Consider the following 22876-nt stretch of genomic DNA (forward strand, 5'->3'; position numbering starts at 1 on the left):
TCGGTTTTGATTCCAGTCAAGGGCATGTACCCGGATTGCAGGTTCAATCCCCATCCCCAGTAGGGGTGCATGTCAGAGGCAACCAATTGATGTATCTCTCTGACATAGATGTTTCTCTCTCTCTCCTCCCCTTCTCTACCACTCTCTCTAAAAGTGATTGGAAAAATATCCTCGGGTGAGGATTAACAACAACACAACAAATTCAAATACTAGGTGTTTTCTCTGCTTTTCACATATAAGTTAGAGTGTGCCCTTAGTCTTAGTACTTTTTACTTTTTTTGGAGGGAGCCTTTTTTTTTTCAATGCTAAGGAAATACATATTTGTAATCTGGGCATCTCTCCAGCCTGTCTTTGAAGTTTTGTTGGAAGAAAAGCCATTTCTTAGTGTACTAATGGATTGAATAATATATTATAAAATAAATATGTGAATCAGACTGCTTTGAGCATTTTTTTCATTATCCTGACTTATTTGTTCCCCTTTCAAGAGGAAATATTAAACTTTGCTAATAGTAAGATATTAGTTCATGCCAACATTTTTTTCTTCAGATTTATGAAGTTTTTGAAAAACAACCAGAAAAGCACTTTTATTAGTGTTAGTTATACTTTAAAAATACTTGTGTTTTAAACTTTGTAAATGAAGATGCTTCGGAATAATAACCAGTGATTTCAAAGGTGATTAACTCACTTTTGGGGACTGTGTGAAGACTGTTCTCTTCTGATTTTTCAGTCTTTTTTTCATGTTATATCTATTCTAATTGAATGTAAATTTCATACTTCCTTTTTTTTAAGGTTTTTTGTTGTTGTTGTTGTTAATCCTCATCTGAGGATATTGCTTTTCAGGAGAGTGGAAGGGAGGGGGGAGGAGAAGGAGAGAGAGAAACATTGATGTGAGAGAGAGACATTGACTAGTTGCCTCCCCTATGCACCTTGAGAGGAGTGAACCCACAACCCAGGTAAGTGACTGGAATCTAACCTGAGACCCTTTAGTCCGAAGGCCAACAACACTCTATCCACTGAGCCAAACTGGCTAGGGCAAAGTATGTTCAGTTTGATTGACTTTGACAGCCTAAGTCTGTAGGTGTAAATTCAGTTACTAAGTAGTGTAGACCTGGTATTTAAATATATTAACTGACACATTAAGGAATGTGTGAGGAGTTGACATCACATTAGCCACAGGATGAAAATCAGTGGATAGAACTGGAATTCAGGTTGGGTTTAGTCAGACTGAGTGTAACGTGAGTGAAGCTTGGGAAAGTGCAGGTGGTCGGGAAAGCAGTCGTTGGGAAAACAGCAGGGACTTGGTCCCATGTTACAGAAGCTGGAGCTGCCCTGTGACCGTGGGTCCAGCAACGGAAGACTAGCCCTCAGTAGTTTGAAGAGGTCTGAGGACAAAGTCCTTCAAACTACTGAGGATTCGTCTTCATTCGGAGGCGTAACGGACATTTCCCATGAGGCTTCTAGGGTCAGGGCACAGTGAGGAGGGGCCATGGCCTCGGTGAGCACCACAGAATCTGCTGGGTGGAGCTTTTAGCCCCTGCAGTGCAGCCGTCCTGACTGCAGGCCCTGGCAGTGGGGGCCCGGCTCAGCTCTCTGGCTCTGGTTTTCTGCCACAACTTGGAAATTTGTAGTTTGGACACTAATACAGATTTCCAAGAGAAGTGTGATAGGAATGAAGTTAAAACAGCGTCTGACCTAGATTAGTATGACATTAAACATAAAGCATGCTATTTTAGAGGCACTGTGGTACTTCCATGAAAGCAAGAAGCTTAACCTGCTGTGAGTCTGCACTCAGCGCTTTTATGTTCTGGGTACAAAGGGAACTCACAGTATTGGAAGGGCAGAGGGTGGCCCTGTGCTGACCCTCGTCACAGGTGGCGCTGGGACACTTGAAAAGTGGCAGATCCATGCTGAAGCGCCTCAAGTGTGAAATACACAGCTGATTTCAAAGACAGAACGAAAGAAGGACATAAAATCCTGTTAGTAATTTTTATACTAACTATATGTTGAAACAATATTTTGGATATGTTGAGTTAAATAAATTTTTTGAAATTAATTTCACCCATTTATTTTTAAATGAAACTATTGGAAAATGTTAAATTGTGTATGTGGTCCACATATTTCTATTGGGCAGCATTGGTGTGGATGAAATGAATTAAGCTGAGCATTAAAACCAGTTAAGCAAGTAGAATTGAACATAACTCTCACTACAGAATTTAATGCAAAAGCCCTAAACCAGTTTTCAAAAAATTAGAGTATAGAAAAATAACATCATAATAGATAGTAGGGTATAGGGTCAAGGGAGTTAAAACCACATTAAAATCGTAATTTATTCCAAAGTATTTTTTCAGTTGATATTAGAGAAAGTGAGGGGGGGAGGGGTGGACACAGAGAGAGAAAGAGAACATCAATATGAGAAACATCCATTGGTTGCCTCCTGAACTCACCCTGACCGGGGATCAAACCTGAAACTTGGGTATGTGCCCTGCCCTGGGAATTGAACCTGCCACCTTTTGGTGTATGGGACGGTACTCAAACCCAGTGGCCACCAACCTTTCAGACCTCATGGATCACCAGTGGTCCGCGGACCATCGGTTGGTGACCGCTGCTCTAACCAACTGAGCCACCTGGCCAGGGTGCAGAAGCTTTTTTCTTCACTTATTTTAGGGTGTCTTGATGGCTGAGTTTTTTACTTTAGTTTTTAACTTTTCTCAGCCTCATTTATTATGATTAGTGCTTTTTTTTTGCCTCAATTAAGAAACCTCTGTTCTAAGTCCAGAAAGATTGTTTTTTTTTTTAATGAAAGCTTTTTTGGGCAGTCGAATCCTTAATTCACCTGGAGTTTGTCTTCCTATTCTGTGAGAGGAGGTGTGTGTTTGTTCCATATAGATAACCAGTGTCTCCCCTTTCCACACTCACCTGCTGTGTCGGGGGCTCTTTTTGGATTCACTACGCCAGGGGTCAGCCCACTTTTCCTGGAAAGGGTAGTTGGGATTTTCAGCTGAGAGAGCCTTGTTCTTTGTCCTCCCGCTCGGTGGTGCCCTGGTGAATGAGCCTGCCTAGGTTCCAATAAAACCTCATGTGTGGAAGTTGAATTTTATAGAACTTTCTTGTGTGTCACAAAGTATCTTCTTTACATATTGTCTTGAACTATTTAAGGATGTGAAAACTGTTGTTAGTCCATGGGCTTGTCCCCAGACTGTGGGCTTAAGCTGTCTCCCTGGCCCAGCCCAACTCCCCCTGCTTTACCTCCTGCAGCTTCCTCTGGCCCACGGTGGTGGCTGGGCTGGCACACGGGCCGGTCCTCTCACTGCCGTGCAGGCGCTGTGACCAGCTCACTGAGTGCCTTGGAAGCTGGCTTGGGATTTGGTGGAAGTGTTTGTTCCTGGCCCTCTGCAGTGTGTCTCTGTAAACGGGTTCGATTTTCTCTGCTGAGGTTGTGCCCGTCTTTAGCTACATTGTATCCGGGTACTCCTGAGTTTATTCTGCTGTTGTAACACTGCATGTTTTAAATTGGTACTCTAATTCTTTATTGCCAGGAGGTAGGAATGCTGTAGACACAACCAGCCTCATTGATACACTGATTGTTTTCAAAATGTGTCTGTTGATTTTCTTATGTTTCTGTGCTTCAATAGCGGCTGGATACTGACTGGATGATAGAGAGGTACAGGTGGGGTCTCGGGAGGTTAAGGGACTTACCTGAGATGGCACTGGGGACCAGTGGGCGGCACAGTTGGGTTCACACCCAGGTGTTCTGGCCCCAGGCCGTGCTCTTTCTTATGAGCTACACTGGCTGTTCTTGTCACCCTGAGGCACAGCCTTAATTTCCCCCTTCCCATCCTTGCACTTTCTTTTATTGCCTGATTGCTCTGGCCACCTGTTCCCTTCCTGATTTTTCATGGGAACACTTCTGGAATTTACCCTTGGCTGGTATTTGTTGTTGCAAACAGATGGGGAAAGTACAGTTTTCCCCCAGTATGGGGCTTTATCATGAATTGAGTGGTGATTTTACTAAATTCTTTTTCTGTGATGAGTGACATGATTCTGTTAATTTACTAAATGACATTTATAGCTTTTCTAATATTAAATTATTCTTACGTTTTTGGAATAAAACCAGCATTGTGATGTTATATTATCTTTATAATAGAGGCCCAGCGCGCTCGAAATCGAAATCGAAATCGTGTGCGAGTAGCTCCTTCTGCTTGCCTCAGCTGGCCACCCCACCATCACAGCTTGTAGCTCTCGCCCTGCCCTCTGCGGCTCAGTAGCTCTCTGCCGCTAGTAGTTTGAGCACCGCTGCCGTGAGAGCCGCTGCTCGTTTGGCGTCACGACCACAATCGTACCCGTTTACAGAGACACATTTCAGAGGGCCATAATGGTGTCACGACCACAGGCCTTTTATGATATAGATCTATCCACTGTTAGATTGTAGTTGATAATTACTATTTATATTCATGGATGAAATGGGCCCATGATTTTCTTTCCTGCTCTTGTCTGTGTGCCAGGTTTAATATGAATGGGGAGTGTTCTCTTCTCTAGAAGAGATTGTAGGTAGAATGATACTGTGTCTTGACAACTGGTGGGACTCACCTGTAAAACTGTCTGAGCGTGATGTTTCTTTGGTGGAAAAAATTGAAACTACTGCTTTTATTTTTATATTAATTAGGGGGGGTATTTAGGCTTTCTGTTTCTTCTCAAGTCAGTCCCAGTTACCACTTTCTTTAGAAATTTTCAAGTTTATTGTCTTGATAGAATTCTTTTAAATATCTGCTCTACTTATAGTTTAGTCTTGCTCTCTTTTTACTAATTATATTACCTATTTGTGCTTTTTGTTGTTGTTGTTTTTTCCGGAAATTTGTCTTCTTAAACCACCAACTTTTGGCTTTGTTGATTTTCTCTTTGAATTTTTTCTTTTCTTTTCACTGATATCTCTAATTTTTAAACAAGTTGCTTTCCATCCTGGCTGGTGTTGCTCTGGGGTTAGAGCATCGGCCCAAGCACCAAGCAGTCTCAGGTTGGATTCCCAGCCAAGGGCACATATCTGGATTGCAGGTTTGACCCCCCGTCTGATCTCTCTCACATCGATATCTCTCTCTCTCTTTCTCTCTCTCTATCCCCTCCCTTTTGCCCTTCCACTCTCTCTAAAAAGCAACGGGAAAAATATCCTTGGGTGAATATTAACAAAACAAAAATTTTCTTCCTTTTACTCTGTGTTTATTCTGGAAGAATAAAAGTCAAGGTTAGGAATTACTAAAGCATGTATTTTATTATATAATTAACAGTGAAGTAGAATATATTCTAGGATTGAAAACTGTTCCCTATTAGAGAAATATAGTCTCATCTGTTTCCTTTGTCAATTTCTTCCTCATTTGTACTGCTGCATCAGGTAAAGAGTCAGATGTTTCAGTTAAAAAAAATTCAAGTCAGTTGTAGCATCCATTAAACGTGGCTTGCTTATCTTACATTTAACCAAAAAATTACTCTCGAACCAAATAATATCACCAGTAAGGGTGTTGTCTCTTAAAAATGAGTGGCAGATGTACAATTCAGCACCCATTGCGATGCACACTCATCTGAACTGGGGTAGAAAGGTACTATGAACCAGGGGAGCAAGAAGGCCTGTGCCAAGTGGTCAGCATCCGATGCTGCAGCAGGTGGCTGCAGCGACTCCCACCAGATTCAGGTCCAAGGATGGGATCTGACCCTGCGGAGATGTTCTGGAGGCTCTAGCCAGTGCCCAAGAAACGAGATGTGATTCTGGAAGGGAGACAGGGTGTCACCATATTTGAAGATGACAACAGTTTGTCAAGGAAATCAACCCCCAAAGTTAAAACTGTTAGAAACAAATGTATCAGATGGCCGGTGACAAATATACACAGAGGTCAGTATTTCCTATATGTCAGCAGTGAAAACAGTGTCCCCTGCAGAGCTGGAGACAAAACTGACTTCCCGGGGCATGCGTGCTTTTAAAAGGACTTTTCTAGGAACTCGATTGAGAAGCCAAGGAATTTTACCAAGAAATATAAAAGTCTGGAAAAAAATCAAGACACTGTGCTCCTGGATGGGAAACTCAATGTTATAGAGATGTCATTTCTCTGAAATTAACTTATAAATTTAATGTAATTCTAATAAATGTTCAGTGGAGGTTTGGAACTTGGCAAAGAATATTCTTAAGTTTGTCTGGAAGATAAATATATGAGAATAGCCTTTCATAAAAATGTTTGGCCAGTAATGTCACATTCTTAACTTACTTTCATTTCTTTAGGTGGAGAAGGGAGCCTTTTAGTTGAGAAATTGAGTTCTGCATTTCCCTGTTGCCTGCTTGCTTTGTTAATGTCAGTGTTAAATTATTTCCACTTTTCAGGTTGGTGGGAAAGGCGGGTCTGAACGTTGTCTTCTCTGTCCTGTGCACTAACATTTGCTTCAGCCACAGTGACCCCTGGTCTCAGGCCAGCATCCCTACGCTGACCTTACCCAGACTTCCAAGGCCGTCCCTCGGTCCTTCGCAAGGACAGAACTGTTTGTAGGAGTAGCTAACATCGAATGATCTGCATCGGCTGTGGGAGGTCCCTTATCTGCCAATTGGTTATTCTTCGTTGTGGGCAATATAATCATTATAGCAATAGCTGGCATTACAGAGCGCTTCTTATGACTGAGGACTTGCATATGTCTCTTTATTTAATCCTCAGTGATCTATGAGCCAGGTGTCTTCCCCATTTTCTAGTTAGGAAACTAAAGCACAAACGTTATCTTGTCCGAGATGACATAGACAGTAAGTTGCAGAGGTCAGACGTCACCCCAGGTCCGACGGGCCCCAGTCTGCGCAGTGAAACCACAGGTGGTACAGCTCTCGTACCTGCATCCAGGAGCCTCCTGCTCATGTGATTTCTGTCTGTAGTTGCTTCGTGTGCAGGCTCTGCACCTAGAAGGTTGCTTGCTTGGGGTCACGCATGTTCTGACCTGAGCAGCAGCTTCTCTCTGCGGCCAGGGCCCTGGCTCAGTGCTGACTGCCTGCACCTGTCACTGCAGAGCTGCCACTGACTCGGCAGCTCTCAGAGCTTACAAATACAATACTGCTTCATGAACCATATTTGACGTCAATAGCCCTTTTGGGAACTGTTTGACATTGTGTCCCAAGGTTAGAGGCAGGCATGCCCTTTGACCCCTAGTGGCCCTACACATGGCATGTCCGGGCCCTTGTATGCTGGGACTTGTGTGAGATTATTCAGAGCTGCATGGTTTATAAGAACCCAGTCCAAGAATGACCCACGTGTCCACCAGCCTTGGGGAGGATGAATAAGTCATGGGCAGTCCTAAAATGAAATGCCAGTCAGCAAAGCAAATGAGTAAAATATGCGTGCAAGTGCAACATGGCTGACCCTTGAACCACGGGTGTGGACATACGATTCCCTTTGTCCTGTGGGATGGAACAGGCAGGGAGATAGCCAGCAGGCCAAGGTGCCCTCCAGGACTGTCACCTCTGGAGGACGCCTTGGGCTCGGGGACGCAGCCTGCCTGTGTCACTTTATCATTTGTTAACGCTGCATCCATGTTTCCTGTGCTTTTCTGTGAGTGTGGGAAAGTTAACACGTGCTTTATGAAGGAGTTTGATGCTGGAATATTTCTGGGTGAACAGCACACTCGATAGTCGGTGTCTGCTCTTCTGTTGTACCTTGAACACAGGCATTCTCAGTTTATGAAAACAAGGAACTTTAAAAAAATCCTCACCTGAGGATATGTTTTCTAAGTTTAGAGAGAGGAAGGGGAGAAGAAGGCTGAAAGGGGGAAAGGGGATGGCGGGAGAGAAACTTCTATGGGTTGCCTCCCTTACACATCCCCACGGGGGATGGAACCCACAACCTAGGTATGAGCCCTGACCAGGCAACCCACTCCCGTGCCCTCCTGCCATAAGACTGAGGATGTTTCTTTCCTCTTCTCCCGCTGATGGTAGGAGAAGTCCCTTGCCTTGGAGTCAGCGTGGAAGAAGGAGAAGGACATCGTTTCTAAGGAGATAGAGAAGCTCCGCCTGTCCATCCAGACGCTGTGCAAGAGTGCGCTGCCCCTGGGCAAAATCATGGACTACCTCCAGGAGGACGCGGACGCCATGCAGAACGAGCTGCAGCTGTGGCATCAGGAGAACCAGCAGCATGCCGAGGCCCTGCAGAAGGAGCAGAGGTCAGGGGCGGGGTCCGGGTGGAGGGGGTGTGGGGCAGTGTCAGGACTCCCCCAAGTCTGCAGGCCTCCGGGCGCCCCTGTCATCTTGGTTCCTCATTCCCATCAGGGTGTGCATTTTTTTTGTAGCAGTTAGAAGAGATTTGCAGTTAATGTTCATACACAAAACAGATTTAGGCATTAAAAGATAGAGGAAACTTTGCAATTTGGCTACCATATTTTTCATGTGTTTTATCAAAATTCCCCAAGTTTTATCTGTTCGCAGTTCAAAAGTATTTTATTTTTTTATTCTAAAAGAACTGCTAGTGAACCCATTTTGAAATTGCTACTATAAAAGAAATGTAATAGTCATTAAAAAGATTATTTTAGAACGATGTTTGATATTCAGTATTTATAATCAGTGAATCTAGGATGCATGTAACTGTATCAACTGTTGTGTTTTTGCCCTGGCCGGCGTGTTCAGTGGTTAGAGCGTCAGCCCATTCACTGAAGAGTCTTGGGTTTGATTCCCCATCAAGGGCATATACCTAGGTTGCAGGTTCGATCCCGACCTGGTGGGGGCGTGTGAGGGAGGCATCAATGTTTCTCTCTCTCCTTCCCTCCCTCCCGGTCACGCTCTAAAAAAATCAGTGGAAAAAAGGAAGAAATACTAGCCTCCTTTGTATAAATTTCATGTTTGACTTCACTTTTGGTTGTGGCGGGATGTGAAAGTGAGTGGATCTTCCCCAGGCATGAGGTTTCTGTCCCTTTCTGTCATTATCATGTACACTTATATTTTTACCCTTTTTCTTTGGATGAGATCAGCACTTTTGTAGTCTTTCAGTGTTTTAATTAAGAAGCAAATCTAAATGAGACGGGATACTTATGAGCCGCTGGTTTTGTTCCCGTCAGTATCACGGACAGTGCCGTGGAACCCTTGAAGGTGGAGCTGGCGGAGCTGGAGCAGCTGATTAAGGACCAGCAGGACAAGATCTGTGCCGTGAAGGCCAACATCCTGAAGAACGAGGAGAAAATTCAGAAAATGGTGTACAGTATCAATCTGAGTTCAAGAAGGTGAAAGCTAAAAAATTTCAAAGATTTGAAGTCATCCTCAGTTTGAAAATAAAAAGGCAGATAGAACATTATTTCTCTTTAACTCTCAATTTGCAAAAAAAAAAGAACAATTTATAATGTTATCCAGCTAATTTTCAAAGCTTTCAAAACTGTAGGCACATTCAGTGTATAAAAGACCATGTTTTCTACCTTCCTCAGGCTAGGCTGCTCGCTAGTTATAAACAGCTCTTCCAGACACCGGTGGGAATTTCTTTGCAGGCATGTTCTGTCCGCAGCAGCCTGTGGAGGTGAGTTCTACACTGACGTTCTCTGGCAGGAGTGCTGTTGGCATACCAAGGCGAACAGTGGTCATAGATTTCAGTTTCAGGTTTGGTGAGGACTTCTGCAAGTCAGACACTGGATGAAGGATGACTATGCTTTTTGAGGCACTTTATAAATAGAATGTGGCCTGAACATGAATGGGTTATATTTTTAATCCATTTGCACTTGAAAAGGGTTAAAGGGTGTATTTTTATAAGGATGCAGGTGAACTCTTTAAACCTCTTCATAATTGTATATAATTCTTTATGTAACTTTCTTATTGGTTCCTGTTATCTTTTGCTTGTGTTTCTAACCTGTAAAGTTCATACATTTAAGAAGGCGATTTCAGTGTGGCCATCATGACATTGTCTGGACGTGAGTTTGTCCCGGCCATCCTCACTTTCTTCGGCGTCAGCCCTGCGCTTCCCCAGGTGGGCGCTTGTGTGGCTCTGCAGCACGTCTTCCCTTCGGACAGGTCTATGCACCTGTGCACCCGAGAGATGGATAGTTTAGGGGAATCTGAGAAAGGAAGACTTAAAAGGAGGCACAGTTTACCAATTTTTTTGATAAGACCTTTTTATGGGGGGAGGAAATTATTTTTTAAAGCCAAATTTTTAAAAATATGGTTTATGTTTAGTTTTTCATTTACATACAATACCGTACATGTCTTCAAGTTTGTATATAAAGGGTTTCACCATTCAGAGATGTGCTTACTGGTCCTGATACTTTTATTTCTAGATGCTGTATTTATTATGTAAACCAAGGAGTGCTGGTTAAGTGTTGGAATTGCCTGAGGAAGTTTTGTTTCTCTGAGGGCTAACACAGATGGCACAGCTTGGATTTTTCTTAGTGTGATTTCCAAAATAAATCTTTTACTAAGGTAGTTATATGATTTTCTAAGCTGAGTAAGTTCAAGATCAGATTACCAAGATCTGCCATTTAGAAACACTGGTCTTTTTCTCCTTTCTAAAGTGCACCGTAAAGTTCTGTTTGATCTGATTATACTAAACAGTTTATTGGAGGCGGGGAGGCATTCTAGCTAACTAGTCCTTCATATATGTACAATCTGTTTTCTACTGAATTGAATGACTTAGCCACAATCCCAAATGGCCCTGTTTTGCTTCAAGATAAGATGTCTGCCCTCTATGAATTTGTATATATGACTAGAATTTTTGTGGCAAAAAATTACATACATTGTATGTGGGTAAAATTTTGTATGAAGTAGTCTTTCAAATTGTACCATAAAATTTATTTTTTCTTTTATACATAAATCATTAAAAATAATCGTATTTTTTCTATAAATATATGGGTTGTGCAATTCAGTTCATACCTGGAAGAAGTTTACAAGCATTTGGATTTTTTAAATTTTTGAATGTCCTTTTTTTCTTTGAAGAAAGTTCAGAGAAATGTACCTTTTCATTCATATTGTGACATTTGCTTCTTTTCTGTATAAATTGAAGTTTTATAAGACAAGCATTTATCAAATTTTAAGATCATTCATGAAGCTTCAGAAAGTCTGATTATAACTGTGTCTTATAGATGAGTTAAATCCTGGTGTTGCTTATTATTTTGATAAACTACACAACTGGGATTATTAAATGTTTTCTCTACTTTGGTTTATAAGTTTTCAGGAAGTACTGGAGTCATACTTCATAATTTTAGTTCTAAAGTTTAGCTGAGTCCAGCCGGTGTGGTTCAATGGTTGAGTGTCAACCTATGAACCAGGAGGTCATGGTTTGATTCCTGGTCAGGGCACATGCCTGGGTTGTGGGCTCAATCTCCAGTAGTGGGTGTGCAGGAGGCAGCCAATCAGTGATTCTCTGTCATCATTGATATTTCTATCTCTCCCTCTCCTTTCCTCTCTGAAATCAGTAAAAAATATATATTGAAAAACTATTAAGTGTCAGGGCCCAGGGCACTTTAGGAGCCCATGAAAGTGTAAATTCTTAGAAGACAAAAGTGAACTTTTAAGTCAAAGCAAATATTTTAATATGTGATATTTTTGCCTTTCTATCAATGCAGTTATAAACATTTTAATCTTTTCTATGGAGGAAGGGCCCATGGAGGCTCAAGTGTCCTGGGCTATTGTGCAGCCTGAGTTGGTCACTGGGACTCACACCTATTGGTCCCCTGTGGCTAGACCCACCGCGAAGGTGACCTCCTTCTGCTCTCCACCTGGGACCTGGGGAGCAGAGCAGCACCCGCATTCTTCCGGCGGGTTTTCCATTTCCAGGGATTAAGGCTCTGAAGGAAGGCATCTTTGGGGCAGTTTCAATACAAACACGGATGCATTTAAAAATAGAACTTTCAAATAAAAACTCCTAAACCAGGGATTTGAAGCATTAAGCTCATTTGGATAATTGCAAAATCAAAACCTGGAGTCAGCATGTGGACTTGGCACTCTTGGCCTGCAGCGCCCCAGCTGAGAGCAGGCCCGGCTCCCCCCAGAGCCCTCCTGTCGCCTGTAAAACTGCACACCCATGTCGCTATTTCCCCTCCTGCCACACCTGCCAAAACAACCATTTGTGGGATTAAAATAAGTCTTGGACTCCTCACCAATGAACAAGGTCACAATTTATAAAGAGCCAAGTAGTCCCCGGGTGAGTTGGACTGTGTTAAGGGGTCCCCTCACTTCCTCCCTGCCCCCGCCCCCAAAAGGATGAGCCTGGCAGAACCCAGCCTGTGGGGCGCTTCATGTCCACACTTGGCCACCACCTGCCAACCCCCAGACCCTGCCCTAGACATGGGCTCACTGGGGCCTGCACTCTGGTCTCCTGCTGCCGGTGACTATTAAACTTCCAGGAAGTTTTCAAGCCATTATGTTAAACAAGAATAGTAGCCTGGCCGGTGTTGCTCAGTGGTTGAGTGTCAACCTATGAACCAGGAGGTCACGGTTCAATTCCTGGTCAGGGCACATGCCTGGGTTGTGGGCTTGATCGCCAGTAGTGGGTGTGCAGGAGACAGCCGATCAATGATTCTCTCTCATCATTGAGGTTTCTCTCTCCCTCTCCCTTCCTCTCTGAAATCAATAAAAACATATTTAAAAAAATACAATAAGAGTAGTAGATACTGAAAACTCATCACTTAATTTCCTTTATTACATTTACTGTTCCCTGTGCCCTTGAGGCTGCCTGTGCCTCGTACCCGTAGGACGGAAATACTTTGTGCCACGGCCCAGCTCTTCCTGACTCAGGCTCAGTGCAGTCACTTCTGGCCAAGGTGGGAGGAGTCGCACTGTGGAAATGGGCAGATGCCATAGGGTGAAAGGTAATGATGCACATTAACCAAAAAGTGTGTTTTATCTGCAGCCGTTCATTATGAACAGCACAAAAATGGAGGCCGTTCCTTCCAGTGTTCAAAAACTATCATTCAGTCCAGCAAGGACGTCACCGGTGTCACTGCCGAGCAAGTGACATCCTCGCAGCTCCCACTTTTCTCTTGTTAAAGTAAGTGAAGGTCAGAACTACACTTGTTTCTCACCTGCAACCGCAGTTTGGCTATGGATTCACCAGTTCAGCAAAAATCAGCAAAAGCCTATGAGAACCAATCATCTACATGGAAGTTACAAAAGAGAGCACTTTATATATTATTATATGGAAATTGTGGGCTACACATCTTTATCTCACTAATTTTTTAAAAATATGTGTTATGTCATTGTTAACATTTATAATTCACCTCCCCCGGACCAGGGGAGGAGGTGGTCTCTGGTTTGGTCCTCTAGGTTCTGACTGGGAGCTAGTGCTCTCTTAGTGTCCTAGGCAGAGGGGCCCCTGGAGAAATCAGCTCTCCTCCCACGCCAGGGTAGGCCCTGGAGATCCCCTCTTATAACGGGGGTTTGTCCTCCCTTCTAAGATCATCTGTTTCCTTAACAGCTCCTTCCAGTTGTGTTCCCCGAGTCCCCCGCCGCGGTAAAGGCCAGTGTGCTGGATCTGGGAGCAGGTGGAGGGGCTGCTGGGACGGCGCTAGGGAGGGAAGCTGATTGCTTTCCAAGTGACTACACCTGTCGTCCTTCCCCACAAAATAGCCACTTGAGGTTCCAACAGACATGCTTAAGGGCTTCGGATATGGTCTCCTACCCCTCAATTTATGCACATACAACACACACATAAGCACACGTATGTACACTGTTCTCAAACCATTATTTGAATAGCAGCATGCTAGTTCACTGATATCTTATTTTGGTTCAGTTGCAAGTATTTTCTCATTCCATAATGGTTTCTTCATTGCCAAATACCTGTCTCATTCCCCATTCCTCTCCTCTCAGTGGCCTAGCACACTGTCAGTTCCATAAAAGGTCCATCTAATTTTTTACCATTTATTTTACCATTTATCATTTTTTACCAATAATTTAACCATTTATCATTTTTTTGGATTTAAACAACATTTTGCATGTCATTTCCCCCACCCCCTTTTTATTGTGATAAAATACACATAACATTTACCATTTTAACCATCTTTCAGTATGTAGTTTAGTGGTATTAAGTACATTCACATTGTTGTGCAACCATCACCACCATCCCCAGAACGTTTCCATTTTCCCAAACAGAGACTCTTCTCCATTAAACAGTAACTCCCCATCCCCTCCTCCAGCCCCTGGCCACCCTATTCTTTCTGTCCCCAGAATCTGGCTACTGTGGGTCCCCCGTATGTGTGGACTCGTGGTATTTGTCCTTATGTGACGGGCTTACTTTGCTCAGCACAATGTCTTCGAGGTTCATCCTTGTGTAGAAGGTGTCAGAATTCATTTTCTTTTCAAGGCTGAGTCGTAGTCCATGTGTGTCTGAACCACGTTTATTTATCCATTCGCCCACTGATGAACACTGACTGCTCTCACCCCTTGGCCATTGTGAATAATGCTGCTGTGAAGCAAGTACACATATCTGTTTGTGTACTTGCTTTCCATTCTTTTGGATATGTACCCAGAGTTGGAATTGGTAGTTCTCTGTGTAATTTTTTTGAGGATCTGCCAGGCTGTTTTCCACAGTGGCTGGACCATTTTCTATTTCTTCCAGTTGAGCAAAAGGGGTCATTTCCCTACATTTTTTGCCACACTTGATATTTTTGTTTCCCATATTTTAAAAATCCATCCTTTCAAATTATTAGGCACAATGTGATATCTGTGTGTGATCATGCTGTCGTGTCTGTGGATTGTCTTGTCCAAATCCATGTCCTAATAGACATTTTTTATGGGATTCATCACTTACTGACAGGGCTGTGTTTTGTGGATTGTCTTGTCCAAATCCATGTCCTAATAGATTTTTATGGGATTCATCACTTACTGACAGGGCTGTGTTCAAGTCTCCCACCCACTCTGACGGTTAATTGATTTCTCCTTGACATATTTTGTCATCTTTTGCCTTTAAATCTATCTGAATTCTTATATTTTAATTGTGTCTTGTAAACGTTTGGTTGTTGTTACGGAGGATTTATTCCCGTTGGGTTTATTATACCATCTCATTAAAATGAGCTCTCTAGCCCTGACTGGTTTGGCTCAGTGGATAGAGCGTCGGCCTAGGGACTAAAGGGTCCCAGGTTCGATTCCAGTCAAGGGCATGTACCTTGGTTGCGGGCATATCCCCAGGGGGGTGTGCAGGAGGCAGCTGATCGATGTTTCTCTCTCATCGATGTTTCTAACTCTCTATCCCTCTCCCTTCCTCTCTGTAAAAAAATCAATAAAATATATTTTAAAAAAATAAAATGAGCTCTCTATTTCCCCCTCTGGTTTTTTTTTTTTTTTTTTTTTTTTTCAGACTCACTTTTTTGGGGCCTAGTTTTGGAAATAGAAAAATTTTTATCCTGTCTTTTTTATTCACTTTATTTAGATCTGTCTGGTTTGGAGGTAACGCTTTATATGGTGGTCATTCTGGTGGTTACCTCAGCAACTTTCATACTGACAGTTTACAAAGTCTGATATGTATCCAATTCTTCAACTTTCTTTCAACAATACAAGGACAACCCCAACTTATATGCTTTATGATCTGGTCTTTTAGTTTTGTCCTGTTTCTTAGCTCACGAATTAAAGGTTTTACTGTTGTTCAGGCAGCCAAGGTTTGTCCAAATTGACCCATATAGTTAGCCATTTCTGTTATTCCTTCTTGTATCTCAGCCCTACCCGGGATCCATCTTTCTTTCTAAAATCGACCCTGGAGAATTTACATTCTGGAACGGGCCGGGCCGATGTGCAGGCGTGAAATCACCTGCACACTCACCAAGTGCCTGGATGGCGGTCAGTGGGGATGACTTGCCCTCACGCCACCCTGTCTGTTAGCAGGAGGGGCTGCAGGCCCAGCCACCCTGGTCCCAGGCCACCACAGCGCCATCTCCAGGCTGTTGGCAGTCTCTGAGGGTGGCTGTCTTTGTAAGAGGTGTGTGGGAAACTGGATTAAACTGAACAGACTTCCTACAGGAAACACAATCGCGCTGCTGCTAACGTCGCTTTTATGGACGTTTCCCCAAGAAATATTTCTCTCTGGAAAAATAAATTCACAGGATACAGTTAAACCACTTGGTGTGTATGTTGGCCTGGGCGCCTCGTAAGTGCTTCAGCAAGCGGGCCACCAAATAAAGAAATGAAGGCTGGCTTTGTTCACGTCCAGCAACAATGATCGTTATTACCTGTGGCCCAGGGCGTTCTGTTACATGTGGGCTCAGAAGCAGCCTTTCCTCGGGCCCCTGGGCCTGACCCCTGTGTGACCGCTTGAGCCGGGGAACAGCAATGGGGGTGGCACTGCATCCCCTGGATAAGGGCAACCGTCTCAACTTCATTCCATGGTTGAATGGCATGTGTTTTCTGTCTAATGAACCTTGAAAAAATAAAATAAATTTATCTGGTCTTCAAACATCAGAAAAGTTAATTTCTGAAAAAAAAAGTTTCCAAAGCAATGTGCTTTTTAAAATATACACATATATTTTTACTGATTTCAGAGAGGAAGGGAGAGGAATAGAAACATCAATGATGAAAGAGAACCATTGATTGGCTGCCTCCTGCACGCTCCCCACTAGGGATTGAGCCCGAAACCCAGACATGTGCCCCGACCAGGAATCGAACCGTAACCTCCTGGTTCATAGGTCAACACTCAACCCCTAAGCCACCCTGGCAATGTGCTTATATATATTTTCTTAATTATTTATGTATTTTAGAGAGAAAGATACAGAAATAAAGAAACATTTATTCGCTGTTGCAATACATTCTTTGGGCCCAAGGAAAGGCTGCTTCTGAACCCATAGGGTAACAGAATGCCCTGGGCTATAGGTAACAAAGATCATTGTTACTAGACCTGAAGGCAGACCCGCAACCTCGGTGCATCGGGATGATGCTTCAGCCAACTGAGCTACTCGGCCAGGGTTAGCAAAGCAATGTGCTTTTGAGCAGCGAGGCTCAGAGGAGCTACATGGCTGTGCTGTCTTCTTTTACCTTCTTCCTGTTCATTTTTAGCCTGTTCTTTTGGGGAACTCCTCCTTCACTCCAGTGCCCTGGTGGAGGCCCCAGGGATGGGGCTTCACTGGCCCCAGCGAAGGGCACAGGGCCACAGCAGGGAAATCTGAGTATTTCCTGTGAGTGACATGTGATGTGGGTGAGAGATGGTGTGTCCTGCGGTTGCTGAGCTAAGAGTTTGAAGGTCTGTGGTGATGCCACACAGAGGAAACTGTTACAGTGCATGCTGCATGAAGAAGAAAGCAAGGCTGCAGATGACTGAGACCTAGGGCCAGACTTTGAGCTCCTGGATCCAGCCATGCCTGAAGACCATCCCATCCTGGACATCTCTGTTCTATAGATGTCTTAGCAGGTGTGATGGTTCAATTTTATCTCAGCTTGGCTAGGTCGTGGTGCTCAGTTATTTGGTCAAATACCATTGTAGATGTTGCTGTGAAGCTACTTTGTAAATGGGATTAACATCTATAATCAGATGACTTTAAATTTAGGCTATTTCCCTTAACAATCCAGTCAGTCAAAGGGTTTAAGGGCATAAACAGGTAACCCTGAGAAAAGGAATTCTGCCCCAGGACTGCAGAGAAGACACCCTGTTGAAGTTCCCAGCTTGCTAGCTTGCCCTACAGATTTCAAGATGATAACGTCAGCTCTTGTTGAGTTTCCAGCCTGGATTTCAGAATGCTAGCCTTCACAGTCACGTGAGCCAATTCCTCAAAATAAATCTCTTTAATTAAGTTATGTCCATTGTTTTAGACATAATGCTATTGTATACCTAATAGACTACAGTATAGTGTGAATATAACATTTATATGTACTGGGAAACAAAAAAAAAATCATGTGACTTGCTTTATTGTGATATTTGCTTTATTGCTGTGGTCTGGAACCAAGCCTGCAATGTCTCCAGGGTCTGCCTGCACATACCTTCATTTTAAAAACGTTATTGTTGCCCTGGCCAGTGTGGTTCAGTTGGTTGAGTGTCCTCCAGGCACAGGGAAGTTGCCGATTCAGCTTGCAGGCTCGATCCCCAGTAGGGGGCGTGCAGGAGACATCCAATCAAAGTTTCATCATCCATGTTTCTCTCTTCTTCTCTAAAATCAATAAAAACATATTAAAAAAACTTTATTGTTAAAAAAATGCTAACCAATATCTGAGACTTCAGCGAGTGTTAATCTTTGTGCTGGTGGAGGGTCTTGCCTTGATGTTGCTGAAAATGCAGTATCTCCGAAGCACACTAAAGTGAAACACAATAAAGTGAGGTCTGTGTACAGCCTCGGAGTCCAGGCTTCAAGCAGGGGCTGCTGGGCCAGAGGAACCTGGCCACAGCCACCTGACTGGCCAGAGCTCCGTCCCCAGAATGTGAACTGGGAGGTTTAGGGTAGAGGTGGATGTCTGAGCTGATGGTCAGAGGGTCAGGCTGGAGTCTTTGACTTGGTGGGACCAATGGCCAGTCACAGGGGACAGGAAGGCCATGTGCAGGGAGGGGCAGGCGATGCACAGGGACAGGCAGAGGAGGTGTGGTGAGCTGAGAGAGACAAACAGAAAGACAGAAAGACAGGGTGCTAAAGAGACAGAGAAAGTCAAGTTCAGGGAAACAGAGACAAAGATAGAGACAGGGTGAGACAGGGAGAGATCTACAGAGAGAGAGGAGAGAGAGAGAGAGAATAGCTGAGACCCTTAATCCCTTAATGACATCTGCAAAACCCCTTTTCCAAAATGAGGTGCCAGAGGTGAAGAAGTGGACTTATCTGTTTGGGGACTCTCATTCACCCCCTTCCCTGCCTGGATGAGACGGCTGTGGAGTGACTTTATCCATTTGTTCAATAATCAGCCCCGGGGGCTCAGGTGAGAGAATCAGGATTTCCGTGTGACCAGAGGCAGCTTTCCAGGAACGCCACGTCTGCCAGGGTTGATAGGCTAGGACCGCCCGTGGCAGTGAGCCAGTGTGAGAGGCACCCACTGGAGAGGAGATGGGTGGAGTCTGGCATTGGGCCCAGGCACCCAGCTGCTGGGGAGGGACTGGGGGAGGCATCTGGCGAGCTGGCCATCCCAGGGCGGGGTGCTGGAATGGAGGGGTCCCACGTGTGTAGACCCTGGGCTCCGGAGGGAGTGTTGGGCACTGCAGGGGTGGGGAGGCTGGAGGAGCATGCTTTTCTTTAACTGTGACTGGAACCTCCTCAGTTCAGGGCCAACTGAGGTATTTGGTCATCTTGGAGTGGGGAGTCACCCTCTAAAAACCTGCCACTTCTGCTACGAGGCAGGGGTTCCGGCCTCCCTGCTCTGATTCTGAATACCCCTCCCCCTCCCCCCTCCTCCCCCGCAGCCATTGCGCACAGTAGGTGCTCACCTGGTCTCATACCTGTGGAAAACTCAGACACCTGTGGGGACACACACAGAGGGCACCTGCATGCCAAGGCTGTCCTCCGTGGCCCAGCAGGTCCGTAGGCCCAGGGGTTCAGGGTGGGCGGTGTGTGTAGGAGGCTTTGATCCCTGCTTCTCCCCCAGTGAGGGCAGCGAATGAGGTGAGTTCCCACCCAGGGAAGGGTGTGGGAGGAGGTGGGCCTGGCCCCTATTTAGCTTCTTGCTGCCCTACTCAGCAAAGGGACACCGTCCTGGGCACTAGCGACCATGGCACTGCTGCCCATGCTGCTCCGAGGCTCTCACACCGGAAGTGCATGTCACCTTCTATGGGATTCTGTGTCTTCTCCACAGCCCTGTAGGCAGGTGTTCTTATTCCATCTACGGACAGGAGACAGGCCTGCAAGAGCTGCTCCTTGTCCAGGTCCCTCAGCCAGAAGGATGTGGCCTCGGGGCTCCTGACTGCTCCTTTCTAGGGCAGACACCTCTGCGGATACCAGCTTCCCACCGGAGGCGCTGAGGGAGGCAGGTCTGCAGAGCAGGGCTGGTCAGAATGTTTCCAGGGCAAAGCCCAGAGTGCAGGCTGCCCTGATTTGTGGTCTCCCCTGGGTAAACCTGAAGAATGCCTCTGCTCCCTTCTCAGGGGCCAAGGGCAGAAGAGGAGGAGAAGGGGGGAGGGAGGGGTGACAAAAGTGATCTCCAAAAGAGGAGGGAGGCCCGAGGGAGTAGCCGCCCCAATGCAGGCCCAAGGGGGGTGGACCAGGAGAGCTGCTTGTCTCCTGCCCTGCAGGGTGGCATCTGGTCCCCATTCCCAGAGCTGGGCGGTGGGGGTCCAGCTGCCAGCAGCACCAGCACCCCAAGCTCTGGGGCGGAGTCCTCCCCACAGGCAGCAGTGAGGCTCAGGCTTCCGGCCGCCCTGCACACCTGCGGTGTTTGCAGAAGAGGCCCCGGCTCTGCAGCGGGGAGGGCACCAGGTGGGACCAGTGACTGGCTAATATGAGGGGTCCCAGCTCCTTCCAGACCTCCTGAGCCAGAAAACCATTGTTGGGCATTTTTGCTATAAAAATTATGTTTAATGAGCACCGCTGTAGCTAAATCTCTCACACGCCTTAAAATAAATCCTTAGAAGAGGAATTTCTTTTTTTTTCCTTTTCTTGTTAATCCTCACCAGAGGATATTTTTCCCATTGATTTTTAGAGAGAGAGGGAGGGAGGGAGGAAGGGAGGGAGGGAGGAGAGGGAGAAAGAGAGAGAGAGAGAGAGAGAGAGAGAGAGATGTGAGACAGACACATCAACTGGTTGCCTCTTGCACATGCCCCGAGGTCAGGGCCTGGGGACCAAACCTGGGACCCAGGTGCGTGCCTTTGACCAGGTATTGAACCTGAGACCCTTTGGTGCAAGGCCAACACTCTAACTATTGAGTACATTGGCCAGGGTAGAATTTCTAATTAAGGATTAGAAACATTTCAAAAAATATATATTTTTGGAGAGGAAGAGATAGAAACATCAATGATGTGAGATTCATCAATTGGCTGCCTCCTGCAAGCCCCCCACTGGGGATTGAGCCCGAAACCTGGGCCTGTGCCCTGACCAGGAATCAAACCGTGACCTCCTGGTTCATAGGTCAACACTCAAACACTGAGCCACACTGGCTGGACAAGGATTAGGAACATTTAATGCCAAGCTATGCCCCAGAAACATTGGGCTAGACTCCAAGGAGGAGTCATTATGGGATGCTGGGCATTTTATTTTGGGGACATAGATGAGTGGGCTACTACGGAGAGGCGTGAGCTGTCAGATAGCAAGAGGATTCAGGGTGTGTGTGATTATCGGGTGGGAGGAAGTGGGGAGGCAAATGCAAGGGTGCTGCTGGGACTTGGAGGGGGCAGGGACAGCTCCCACTTTGCCTGAGGTGGCACTCTCCCAGGGTGCCCACGACTGTGATGGCATGGCCACTTTCCTGCTGACGGCAGGTCATGTGATCTGAACGAGTTTCATCCACAGCAGTCACTGTGCAGCCCTTTGTTGGTGGGCGTTTGGGGCTTAAAGGACCCAGAGGAAGTGGGACCCTGGATAGAAGGTGAGGCTTGAGGAGAAGGGGTTTGAGCCCTGTCTCCGCCACTGTGTGTTTTGTGCATGGCAGGGAGCCCCTGACCTCAGGTCCTGAACAGTGGGGTGAGGGTGAGTGCTACAGCCAGGACCTGCTGGTGTTGAGAACACTGCCCTGAGCCAGCGGGCATTTCGGAAGAGGGGGTGGACCCACTGGAGCTTCAGGTCCTTCTACAAGAGATAGGGTTCCTAGCGCAACATCAGAGCCAGGCCCAGGCATGTCACCTCTGGTCAGGCCCCTGAACCCCTCAGTGCAAAGGTGCTGACGACAGGGCAACCCCACTGCAGGTGAAATCACCTGGAAGCCTCAAAATCTCTCTGTCCAGGCCACACCCAGACCAATTGCATGGGGATCTCAGTGTGGGGTGAGTGGGACCATGCATGCTTCCTTTCTTGTATTGTGGTAATATATACGTAACAAACATTACCACCTCCACCTTTTAAAAGGTATATTCACGTTGTAGTGCAACCAATCTCCAGAACTTTATTCTCTTCCCACCCTGAAACTGTCCATTAAACTCATTTCCCCTCCCCGCCCCCAGCCCCAGGCACCCACCCTTCTACTTTGTCTCTGTGAATCTGACTATGGAACCGTATGTAAGTGGAATCATACAGTGCGTGTCCTTTTTGTGACTGGCTTATTTCACTCAATATGATGTCCTCCAGGTTCATCCATGTCGAAGCCTGTGTCAGAATGTCCTTCCGTTTCAAGACTGAGTAATACCCCATTGCATGGGCAGACCACACTTTATCCACGCATCCCCTGATGAATGCTCGGGTTGTTTCCAGGCTCCGTGTTTTGAAAACTCCCATGTGCTTGTGTGTACAGTTCTGCTCCCTGCAGGGCAGCATCATGGGCGTCACCCTGGCCCTAGTGCCAAGGGTGCTCTCTGCTGTTATCAAGTCCAAACAGTGCTGCCTCCAACAAACAACAGGAGGGCCTGCCAAGTTTGCAGCAGGGGGCCAGTCCCAGCAAGGGACACCAGCTCTCATCTTTGCGGCTCCCCTTACTCCAGCCTGGTCCTGTTATCACAACACAAGAAGGGCCAGCGGCTCACAAGCACAGTGTTGGGGGCGGGGCGGGGGTGGGGGGCTGCGGCCTCACACTCATCAGTTCCCCGCTGTACCGCCCACTTCACCTCTCAAACCTGTCCACGCGCGCCCGCCCTCCCGGCATCCACGGAGGCCCTCCTGCTCCTTCCGCAGAAGCCTTCTCTCTAACCGGCCGGGAGCACGGAAGGAGCCAGGGGAACCCACGCTAAAGCACCGACTCAATGCACATGACTTGACAGCAGTTCGTGGAAGGAATTTTGGGGGTACAGTCATCGAATACCACGTTAACATAAGCCCAGAGCTGCGGGAACCCTCCAGCAAAGCCTGCTGCGGAACAGAGCAGGGAGGACCGCGTCTTCGCATCCGCGCGCTCCGGGACTGCTCCGAGCCCACGGCTGAGCGGGCG

The 22876-nt window shown here is 46.0% G+C and overlaps 1 protein-coding gene across 4 annotated transcripts in view; it reads left to right on the top strand.

Annotated features, from left to right (window-relative positions):
• TRAF3IP1 (TNF receptor-associated factor 3 interacting protein 1) overlaps positions 1 to 10826 on the top strand; it is a 39061-nt gene extending 28235 nt beyond the window's left edge. For all 4 annotated transcript variants that reach the window (XM_005863721.2, XM_005863722.2, XM_005863723.2 and 1 more), the window contains 2 exons: positions 7949 to 8172; positions 9061 to 10826. In XM_005863721.2, coding sequence (XP_005863783.1) covers positions 7949 to 8172; positions 9061 to 9226 — 390 coding nt within the window. In that variant the 3' untranslated portion in view covers positions 9227 to 10826. The remainder of the gene's footprint in view (positions 1 to 7948; positions 8173 to 9060) is intronic.
• The last annotated feature ends 12050 nt before the right edge of the window (positions 10827 to 22876 follow it).

Source organism: Myotis brandtii, unplaced genomic scaffold (assembly GCF_000412655.1).
Source record: "Myotis brandtii unplaced genomic scaffold, ASM41265v1 scaffold180, whole genome shotgun sequence".
Taxonomy (NCBI): Eukaryota; Metazoa; Chordata; class Mammalia; order Chiroptera; family Vespertilionidae; genus Myotis; species Myotis brandtii.